The 11,691-nt window shown below is 41.0% G+C and overlaps 1 protein-coding gene across 4 annotated transcripts in view; it reads left to right on the top strand.

Annotated features, from left to right (window-relative positions):
* GTDC1 (glycosyltransferase like domain containing 1) overlaps nt 1-10,085 on the top strand; it is a 171,757-nt gene extending 161,672 nt beyond the window's left edge. For all 4 annotated transcript variants that reach the window (XM_082284745.1, XM_082284744.1, XM_082284746.1 and 1 more), the window contains 3 exons: nt 1,581-1,651; nt 2,365-2,456; nt 9,426-10,085. In XM_082284745.1, coding sequence (XP_082140871.1) covers nt 1,581-1,651; nt 2,365-2,456; nt 9,426-9,509 — 247 coding nt within the window. In that variant the 3' untranslated portion in view covers nt 9,510-10,085. The remainder of the gene's footprint in view (nt 1-1,580; nt 1,652-2,364; nt 2,457-9,425) is intronic.
* Nucleotides 10,086-11,691: the final 1,606 nt, after the last annotated feature.

The following is an 11,691-nucleotide window of genomic DNA, read 5'->3' as shown; positions in this document are numbered from 1 at the left end:
TTTAACATAACTTAGTGATCTGAGCTATTACTGAAATGTCCACAGTTTCACTCTTTTTTTTTTTTCCTCCTAGATTAAAGAAAACTTTAAAAATCTATTTGCTTTGACATATGACACAATATTTAAGAACTGAAATCATCAATTAAATCACACATCAGAAACATTTCCCTTTGGTAAAAAATATAGTGCTAGACGATGTACACTTTGAAATTGTTGTTAATGTTTAAAATGCAATCTGAAGTGCATATGTTATTTAAAAAAAAAAAAAAACATAAATTACAAATTTTAAAAGTTTATGAAAAAAAAAACCAGCAGTCATTTCTTAGCAAAAGCATTTGCAGAGAAATGTGTCTTTGGGGTTTGTGGATATGCATAGTTTTCTAGCATGAAAGCTGAATATGTTATTCTTTATTTTCTTTTTTTTTCCTGTTTAAAATTGAGTAGATCTAAAGGAAACAGAGTCCTTCCAGGGTACCTGTAATAAAGTACCAAACCTGACATTCACGTGAAAGTAGCAAAAGCCTTTGGGTTGTCACTGAAAATAGAAAAGGTGAACGTTGACAAGATTTCAGATTTTTTTTTTATTCTGGGGAATGAGGGAAACTGAAGTTAAAAATAAAGTCCTCGTATGGTCAACATGTTGGAGGAAATTCAAAGCCTCTCATAAAATAAACATATTTTAAGAAGTGTTTTGAATTTCACTGTGTAATTTCTGGCCAACAGAAATTACAGTTGTATCTTTGGAGGGACGTTGTGTCAGATCAATGGTCATTATGCGAAAAAAATAAACTGAAACCTGGATGCCTTTAACCCGTTCAGCTGTTAAAATGTGAACTCCAAGGGGGACAGCTCTGCTACTGGAAAACTTTGTGCCACAGCGGTGCAATTCTAAAATATTTGGGTTTGATGTTATGGGAGATGTGTAAAATGTTCCTTGGAAAAAAAACACGAGTACAAAGCTTCGCGCGCTTTGGCAAAGGAATTTCATCGGCGGTTATTAAAAAATACAACAGTTTATGTCCCGAAAAATAAAGGACATTATCCAAAGCATGTGAGTAAGCTGAAATATCCCAGCCTGGAGCATGCTGCAAGTTGTTCCTGGGCTATATTTAGCTGTAACCTTTGGAGTCGGGAAGTCTGAGGGGAATATCTGCTGTGCCAGGTGAGGGTGGTGTGTGTGTCTGCGAGCACGCCCTGGTGTAGCCAACGTGCCCCTTGTTTTCCAGCAGCATTATTAAGCAAAGCCGTCCATACTTCACCATGTTGTTACATGTGTCTGTCTGCTGATTATAAAATGTGTTAAACAGTATTTAAAAAACAAAAAAATGCAGAGCTGCGCTTTGATTTATTCAGCGAACAAAACATATGCTCGCTGTTCTGTTCTATGTAATTCATATGATCAATAAAATTTTCTTTAAAAAGAGCAACTTTGGCATTTAGAAGGATTATGCTGCTGAAGAAAAAAAAAAAAAAATGTTTCCCTCTTGCTGCATGCAGGCAACCTCAAGGCTCTTGCACGGAAATAAGTTTTTTGGCTGACTAACATCTATTTTTGTGTATTTGTGATTTCTAATCCTCAGGATCGAGGCTGTGCATTGTGGCTGTTACCCGCTGTGTCCCAAAGCCTTGGTGTACCCAGAGATATTCCCAGGTAGCTGCTTTGTTGCCTATTCCTTCTGCTGAAACGTAATAACGTGATTCCTGCTAAAATCTAAAGTTTGGGAATAAGCTTGAGTGAAAGCAATTGTTTATTTGGCAAGCCAACATGTTAGTGTTAAGGCAAATTTTATGTGTTTTAATACATTAGACGAAGTTTATATTTGCCATCTGTTCTTTTAAGATAACACAAAAGCAAGTTTTGAAATAGCATTCTTCATTGTTAGCATACACATCCCATAATGATAGATTTTTGTTAAAAGGTCAGTGATGCTGCAATGGTTTGCAGATTTTTATTTTTTGATACACAGAAGAGGGGAAAAAAAAAAAAATCCAGGCCTGAAAATCACACCAAATTATTTAAACAATTTAATACTTAATAGTATGCAACTGCAGTACAGGATACACACTAATGTAGTACCAGTTCTTTGAAAAATCTCATCACTAAATGTATCACATATGCATTGTGTTACATTAGAATAATGTATTTTAATCACCCAAAGGAGATGTCTAAACAGCACAACTACACAGTCTTATTTAGCATTAAACATCCTTGTGAGCTGAGGTAACCTTATAAAATCATGCTTAAATAATGTAAAACACGAGGCGGCACAGAGCAATATGCATTTTTAATTAGTAAAGTGACTAATATCGAGTGTGTGCTTTGAGGTTTTTGTTTCATTAAAAATGTATCTGTTTTTCCTGCAGCTGAATATCTGTATTCTACACCTGAACAGCTTTTTAAAAGGCTTCAGAATTTCTGCAAGAGACCAGATATTGTAAGGAAACATCTCTATAAGGTAGTTGTTTGGAATAGTTTTAGATGATATAATGCCATATTGAAGTACAAAGGGAGAAAAAAAAAACCCTTAAAAAAACAACATTTAATTAACATACTAATGTTTAAAGGAAACATGCTAGGGAGGGATATTAGTCGTTACACTAACAAGGATTAATTAAACTAGATGCCAGTTGTATTAACCTAGGTCTTATGAAATACGTGCACTTAATGCATGCTACATGCTTTTTTTTAATTTATTGTTTTCTAAAATGACTGTCCTTTACATTTGGACCCAAGAGGCTTATAAAAATGAACCTGGATTAATGCAACTCATTAGTTTAAAAGGAAAATAAAAGAAAGATCCTACAATTATACTAATGAGGATAAGCCTACCTTCCTATCCTAATTTAATCTTAAAAAAATGCAGGTGACAGGTATCAGGTAAGACTTCTTTGGCTTCTGGAGTAACTTGAGTGCTTTTCATAATTACAATTATTTTAATTCTTTGCTTTATAAGGTGTGTTGAGCATTAAAGTTTATTGGGAGCATAATTTACTGGTATTTTTCATGTCCCCTTCTTTGCAGTTATTTCTGTAGAGAAAGTCCAGGTTCAGTGGCAAACTCTCCATTCAAGTTTTGCTCAAGTGTTCGATGCTAGAGTGACTTCCATGGTTTTAAGTGGTGTATTTACACTGATGGGAGTCACAATTTTTTTTTTTAAATTTGAATGTGGATGAAGCACTAAATCTTACATTATTCCAGTGAAGAGCTGTTACTACTCAATGCTGCCGTTTTCTGCATGCTGATTTGTACATTTACAGCAGTTTTTGACTTTTACTGTCCTGGCTCTGCCTTGGGCAGGTTGGATACACATCACCGCTGCACAACAGAGGTGTTTCAGCTCATGAAAACCCCTGAATTCAGCTGAAAGTCCTTAAAGGCTTGGGGGTGCATGGAAATGCTCCTCGTGTTAACCCGTGCGACACAAATGCGGTTCTTGGAGAGTTCCCTGGCTGTCGCCGTCCAGCCACACTGTTAATGAGCAAGTCGAGTAATCTCCTCCTTAATTTGGAGTCTCATGCTGCCAACACACACAACCTCATGCCTCCACCTCTCTCCCTCCCTCTGAGGACCAGAAAGTGTTGGGTCTTGCTGTCTTGTCTGCCTCTCTTCCCCTTTCTGCACGCACATAGCAGGAGCAGCGAGGGCTTAGCCCAAGCCTTGACTTTTTTTGTGACCTAAAAATAGGCATTTACATAATGATACATCAAAGATGATGTTGTTTCTCCAGGAAACAGTTAAACCTCAAGAAAAAAAAAAAAAAAAAAGGAGAGAACCAAAAATGCAATTTAACACCCAATTTCAAGCTCATTATCTTTCATTGTCTATTAACTTGGCAATGGTTCAGAAGGTAGCTCATAATAGTTTAAAATGCTGACTGAACACTTCCAGTGTTCAGCATTACTTCTTGAGTCAATAGTATCGTAGAGTTAGGCATGGGGGCTTCAAAGGGAAAACAGTCCTTAAACGTTTACCTTGGTGTTTCCCAATGCTTCAAGCTCAGCTAATGGTTGCATTCACAGGGATTTTCTCCCAGCGTATGGATTCTCATCTCCTGAACACAGAGCCAAGGCGTGCAAAAGATACTGATATAAAATAGTACAGGTCGAAAATGTGTGCACAAGCCCCGTAGGCAAAATGCTGATTTGCTTGAAGGATTTTTTCTCTTTTTAAAAGAATTCCTTAGGGTGATTTGTAGGCAGAAGCTGAACGTGTTTATCCTGCCCCTCATGCGTGGGGTTTGCAGTCCCATTCAGATCTTCTGAGTGTCAGAGCTGAACCTCTGCAACAGGTAGCAATGGAGCTGAGTGGGGGATTGTTTTAAAATGAGGAAAGCAGAGCCTAATCCAGCACCTGTGAGCAGCAGAGGAAAGATCCCTGTTGTCTTTAATAGGCTTTGGATCAGCTCGGAGAATACTGTTAGAGTTGTCCTTTTGTGCCTACACCCACGTACACCTGGTCTTCCTTCACAGTGGACCATCCACAAAACCTCCTGGAAAGTGCTAGCTTAGAGCTGTGCTGTTAATGTCATTATAGCTGGAGTGATGCTGCTGTGTAAGGAAGCTGAAAAGACTGAAATCCTGAAGGCTACGCAGCACTTGCACCGTATTTTCACTTTTTTTCTGATCACTATAATATTGTCTCTGCTTTAGTGGCCTAGAAAAGGGATCCCAGCACAACAGTCAATGCTAGCCAGCTCCTTGTGTTTCTGAAACCATCCTGCCTTACTCTCTGCATCAAGTTTATCAATTATCTGTGAAATTTTGGAAATAAAAATGCTTTAAAAGCAAATAGTGCTTTTCTCTGCTGGTGGGGATTCTGCTCCACAAGTTGGGAAGTAACAACCTTGGCTTATCCTTTTACATATTGTTGGGATTTTATTACTCAGGATATCTGTAATAATTAGATAGTGGCTAATTAAACAGGCAGTTTATTCCTTCAGATGTCCTCAATACTTGTGCTGACAAGATATGGGGCAGGAAGAAGATAAATGGCAGCGGGGCAGTGGGCTTAGGGACTGGACATAGGGAACATCCCTGTGAAAATGCACAGACCAAGGCATTAAACTGTAGCAGCTTAACTCCACAGAGCAGATTCATGCTGGCAGACTTTTAAAAATGTCCATAATGTAAGCACCTATGAAAACCTTTCCAAATGATGTATTGCTCACCCTGAGTATTCACACAGCACTCAGGGCTGGCTCGTTTGCATTTCAGCCTTGCCTTCTGCCAGTTATTAGCAGAAGACTGAGATGAGAGGGAAGCAAATCTCATTTGTTATCAATTATTTGTTCTGTTCCAGTTTTATGGAATCAAACTCTAGTTCTGTGTGGTTTTGGTTGCCAAAGTAAGCACCGGAATGAAGCAAGTAACAACAACAGGGCATTGGTCAGGGCACACCACAGGACCTTTCAGTGCCCCATCTAGTAGATTTAAAGTTAAAATAAAATAGGGCAAAGCATTTGTTTCTGCATTATTTTTTTTAAGTTTACCTTGCAGTTTCCTCACTTGAGTTTCTTAATTTAAAACAGCATGTATAAAGAGTATACAGTGGAAAGGGACAAGAAGAGTTGCCAAAAGCCAGGCATGGAAGGAGCTGACAACTTTAAATAATCTCTCCCAGCCCTCCCAGCTGAATGAGTGCTGGTTGACATGCTGTCAGCTTCAGTTCCTACAGAAAAATCCTACTCTCACTCACGCTTGTTTAACGGAGAAAAGAATTTGGCCCACTTTCTGACATTCATCTTCTCATTTCCATCACACTACAGAAGCTCACCTGCCTATGAAAAGACACATGGCATGATTTTTTTCTTTCTTACACCACTGTAGAAGGAAGTCTGCTGAATTCAAAGGGATTAAACTGCTGTAAAATCAAATTAAGTTCCCAGTTAGACCGTAGACATCTGAATTGTTTCCAGTCTCAGGATTTGGCTGTATAGGGCAGTTCTAACAAAACTTTCTTTTTTTATTTTTCTTTCCTTTTCTTTTTTCTCTGATTTGAGATAAAGCAGTACCTTGGGTATTTCAGGGAAACATGTAGAAGGGAAACCAGCTCCTGGTCCAGCTTTCATATTTAGGCAAAGCCAGGGAAGCAGCAGGAGGCATTCTCAGTGTAAGGATACAGGGCACTGGGCACATGAGGATGCAGGGGAGCCTGGTGCCCGATGTCCCATCAGCCACTCAGCCCTTTTTTTCACAGTTCCTGTACAGGCCATGGGAGAGCTGGGGATGGTGCCTCTGCCTTTATCCTTACCCAATCACCAGCAAAACTCCATGGGAAATTCATTTTTCCATAAGCAGCCTGGTCTAGTGGAAGGTGTCCCAGCCCATGGCAGGGGCTTGGAACGAGATGGTCTTCAAGGTCCCTTCCAAGCCACACTATTCCATGATTGTGCAATGTGTTCATGATGGTGTTTAATTAATTTCCTTAATTAGCTCAGGTTTTCCTCACCTTCAGTTGTGTTGAGTGTCTCCTTGTCCTAGAGTTGGTCGCCTGGAAGCAGGAGCTCCCCCATCCATCTTTACTGTAGCATCCATTATTTTATAAACATTTGTCAAACATTTACAGTATCCCAGTCTTTTCAGTCTCTCCCTGAGAATGTTATTCCATGTTTATATTCTAATCTCTCATCATTCAAGCCATTCTGATGCTTGAGAGCTGTTTTTGTGCTGGTGTGATCATTGCTTTAGAGAATTCTAGGCCGTGCCATCAGTTTATGTGATGTGTAGTACTCTGATAATTTCCAACCTGTTCCTTATGGAGCCAATCCCACTGTTTACTTTTTAATGGTGAATGTATATTGAGCAGATGTTTGCTTACAGTGTTCTCCAGATCTTTTGTCCCGGGCTGATAAAGTTAATTCAGAGCTTTATAGGGTATGCAAATAGTGCACATATTTTCATTCATCCTGCTGGCTTTCTGTTCATTAGCAGAGCATGTTTGCAGAGTTAAAAAAGAAGGAATTGTATTGAATTTCTGTTTTTACCTGGCTAGCATTAGGTACAGGTCAGAAGGAGGTTAGAAACACAAGCGAGAGACTTGTATTTGCCTCTTGAGCTGCTCAGTTTCCAGTGAACGTGATTTAAAATGATTTCAGAGGTGGTTTAGATCTGCTTCTCAGAGCCTGTGGTCTTGATCTGCTTCTCAGAGTCTGTGTGGGGAGGTTATAGTGGCCTGGGAGCTCTGGAGTGCAGTATGCTGTGTCCATGCTCTCCCATCTCTGTTCCAGTGCTTAGGCACATGATCCTAAGTAAAATGTGTAAAACATAAGGATTTTTTATGTGAAAGAAAACTTCCATTACTTACTTGGAACACAGAATCACAGACTAGTTGAGGAAGGTGCCTCTGGAGGTCACCAGCTCAGGCTCTGCTCAAAGCAGGGCCAGTTTCAAAGTAGGATCTGACTTCAAACTTGGATTAAGTTTCTCAGGATCACATCCAGGTCGGACTCGAGTCTTGATGCTTTCCATTCACTGTGTATGGCTGATACAGGTGAAATCCCTCTCTAGTTTAGGAGTTTGCACAGGTGGGAAGGTCTGCTGGACTGTGGGACGCAATTTAAGCATTTTGGGTCAACCTTAGGTCTTCAAGCAACTGTGGTAGAGGGAGCTTGGCCTGGCCAACATGGGTCCTCAGCGTGGAAGAAGTGAACTGGGAGAAAGGCTGTTGGAGTTGCCTAATTTTGGGATCCAGACATAGATAAATGGATATATCTGTAGGTGTGTAGTGGCCTGCACCTGCACTTCTCCCTGGGCTTGCCTTGCTCTTGGCTCTCAGGTAAATATCCAGGAGACTCCAGCTCTCTGAAAATCACAGAATCATAGAAATACTTAGGTTGGCAAAGACCCTTAAGATCACTGAGTCCAGCCATCAATCCAACATTTCCATGATCACCATGTCCCCAAATGTTGGCCTGTAGCTCACAGCACTTGCAGAGTAGGACTAAAGCAATTATGGGAGCAACTTTCAGCATAAACACCAGGACTTGGAACTTCTCATTCTGACAGTATTAGATAGCTTCCAGGGGAGTTTTAGACAGCAAATGAAAACTGGCAGATGAGCCACAGCCACTTCAAAACAGTAGATGGAGAAATGGGTCAAAGGAAATAAGAAGAAAAGTTGCAAAAAGCGTGAAAACTCTTTTTTTTTTTCAGTACAGTTTATTGAAATTACCTTGAGAAAAAAAGCATTAAACTGTTTTCCTACTGTTACGGTCAGTGTGTTCTGAACTATGCTATGCAAGGTACTGCATGGATTTGCATCCAAAATTTGATGGTTTGTGTTTAAGGACAGTAAAAATGAGATGAGTTTTAAAAGTCCAATATAAGAAACTGCAGAACAGACCAGTTTGGTCACAGAAATACTGTTACTCTGCTGAGGTGTACTAAATGGCTCTGCCTTGGGCCTCACAGTGCACCCAATTCATGTAAAGCAGCGGTATCTTTTGATGGTGGTTTCCAAAGGTGGTTGGAAGCTTGAAAATTGAACTCCAAAAATAATTGCTGCAAACTGTTTTCCACCTTGATTCTTCCCCCTTACTCACTTGCAGGGGGAAGGAGCTGGATCACAGAGTAGATCTGACCCAATACAAATTGGCTCTGTAAATCATTCTAGTCTTGCCTGCCAAATCTCAGGTTTTGTGTGGAAAATTAGTCTTTAAATCTTAATTTTCTTAAGGCGATTTTTTAAAAAGTGCATAAAATCTACACTAAATCAATACTGTGTGCTTGAACTCCAACTGTCCTGAAACAGGCAGTCTGAATGGATGAACACTCCTTATTAAATTTGAAAGGTTAGCTCTGAAGTCTAATGATGGGAGAGTAGATATTAAGTGCTTCAGTTCTGATCTTAAGACCCTAGAAACAAGTTGATTATTTCATGAAAAATACTGTGCTGCTACTGACATTATGCTGTTTGTTCTTTATGGGAAGATGCTGCTTTATGTGAAAACTTTGCTTCTTTTGATCTCCACGTATTTAGGAACTGTTGATGGAATGGTAGTGATGGAATTTTACTCCTTGAAAAAATGAATGTCCAGACCTTTGCAGAGTTATCACTCCTCAAAAAAAAGGAGATAATTCTCAAGCAAAGCCCAGACTGATGATGGTCAAGCAGAACTAGGCCCAGCTCCTGCTGGCTTGTGGTTCTGCCATGTCTGAGGGTGAGAAGGGCACATTGGTCCATGAGGGTGTCCAGTCCTTGGCGTGTCCATTGACACCACCAGTAAAGCAGAGGGAGCCAATAACCTGGGCCTGATGACCAGCTCACCTGTCTTAGAAAAACCCCACTGAGTTCACCCCGTTTTTAAATAGCACCACAAAAGTGTTCTTTGACCAACTGGCTTCCACCCCTCCTGAAATCCTTCCTGCGTTTTGTGTCCCAGCCTCTAACACGGTTCCGTGTGCTTCTCTCTTGTGCTTCCTCGCAGGGCGAGACGGCCGGGTTTTCTTGGGCAGCGCTCGGCAGTAAATTCAGGTCTCTGCTCGCAGCAGAACCGAGGGAAGATTTGTGACAGATGGGGCTAAGTCACAAACTTGCAGCCTCAGGCAGAATTGTGGAAGTTTCCAGAGTGTGCCCATATTTACCTGATCAGAGAGAAAAGAAAATCTGCAGAGGAAGCCGAGCCTGGCTGCTTGTCATAGCTGACACAGAGCCATCTGCCACAAACCTGTGGCGGCTTCAGATCTCCAATCCCTGCCACCACCCCAGCTCAAATTAAATACAGATTCTTAGAGACGTTATGATGGTTACACATGTCCTCGGCATCACATGCAGGAGACTGTTCAAAAAAAATATGTGGCCTGTTGTGTAACCGCACTCATGTATCCCATATGTGGTGCCACATTGAATTTCCGGTTGAATCTGTTTTTATCCTTTGTACTGGATGACATGGTGCCTGAATTCTTTCTTTTCGCCGACACGATGGCAGCCAAGCTGCAGCTTCAAACGCTCACACTTGGCTGAGTTTCTACCTAGGTTGCCAGGTTATCATTGGAGCCTTATTGTGTCCTCAAAGGGCCACAGGGCCTGAAAGGAGGATCCGAATGCTGCCGGACTAATTGGGCAGCCATCTCCGGGTTGTTGGGAGGCAAAGGGCTGCTTGAGCACTTCTCTTTCTCTCTTTTTTTTTTTTATTGCAAATTAATGACTCTCTGGCACAGGGGTTTTTAAGTGAAGGTATTAATAAGGGGTCTGGCAGGTAATCCCATGATTCGTGGAGTTACATTTGCATTTAATTAATCTTAAAGAAAGCTGAAAGATAAACAGCTGTAATTCAAACTAGCATGGGAAATATGCTACATGGTGCCATCTATCCGATAAAATGAAAGCCGAGACACTTGTTTTATTTCTCTCAAGGATGGAGAACAAACAGATAACAATCAAAATACTTCCAATAAAAACCAGTAGTTTAAATGTAATGGCAGTTCATCAAGAATCTTTGCATCCAGTTGCAAATACAGTCTTTTAAAGATAAATCACTTATGATTCCTGCAGTCAAGCCGCAATATTTGTTGATGTAAAATGTTTTGAAGATGTAGATTGTACAATAAATTTTTAATAAAGTGCCCACTGCAATTTTTAATTAGCATATCTCATTCATGTATAAGTGTGTACATCTATCTGTATGTTTATCACCATGCATATCCTTGTGTCAGAGTCAATGAATGCAATTGTGTCTTTATCTGCTGAAGTAGAATCTGGTTTGCAAGTGATAATAAAACCTTATGACAATACTGAGATTTTCAACTCTGCTCTGGGAAGAAGCAGGAAGAGGACTCTGGGTAAGGTGTTACGACGCGAAGCCTGGTAAGACTTGTCTTTGCAGACAGATGTGTTCTCAGCTTCCCTGAGATCAGGGAGGGCAGCTCCTCTCCCTGAAAGGGGTGAAAGGCACAGGCTAATCCCCCTCCCCACACCCGCCTTTGTCACTTCTGACACCATCAGGATGCTGAAATGTCATTTTTCAGCATGAAAAGAGGGCATGTGGTACTTCTTGTTAAAATTACCCCATGAAACAATCAAAAACAACCCAGGGAGACCCAATGGAAAGTGTTTGGGTATTCTTCTAGCACTGCAGGGTTGTAATTTTGCAGTTATCATCTCTCTGTATGCGAGTTCCTCCTCCTTTCTGCTCAGCCAAAGCCCAGCTTGGCTTTAGGCACTGCATGTGGTTGGGTGGACATGGTCTTCCCAAGAGCATAGGTCTGGTGGTCATCCTTGGAACAGCCAAGGAACAGGACTGCCTTGCACTCCTAGCAGAGTGTATCATAGATGTTTACCAGTGTCATCACACCTTGCACCAGCAGATTGGAATATTTTTTGGTTTTGCTGCTGGGGAAACTGAGGCATGGTGCAGTTATAGCAAATTGCTTCAAGTATCACAGTGAGTCATCCTCCAAACCAATAAAGGGGAAAGAGGAGATGCTGTAACGCTGCACTCAGGCTTGTGGTGAGCAGACTCAAAACATCAAAGCTGTGTGATTTGCACTCAAAGGCTCCTGCTGTCCTCAGGGCACACCCTCATCAGTCCCACGGCCAGAGGAGGTCTCGCCCAGCTCCTTGGTGAGGTGGAGCTCTGCCCTGCTGAACTTACTGGCAGTGATACTTCAACCATGCCTAGCTCTGTCTGGTGAGCAAGGCTTCATCTTGGTGGAAAATTTTTCCCTTCTTCTGAACCCTTGCAAATAATGTTT

This window comes from Coloeus monedula (genome assembly GCF_965178545.1).
Source record: "Coloeus monedula genome assembly, chromosome: 7".
Lineage (NCBI taxonomy): Eukaryota > Metazoa > Chordata > Aves > Passeriformes > Corvidae > Coloeus > Coloeus monedula.
Note: the sequence above shows the minus strand (reverse complement) of the source record. Positions and strands in the feature narration are given on the sequence as shown.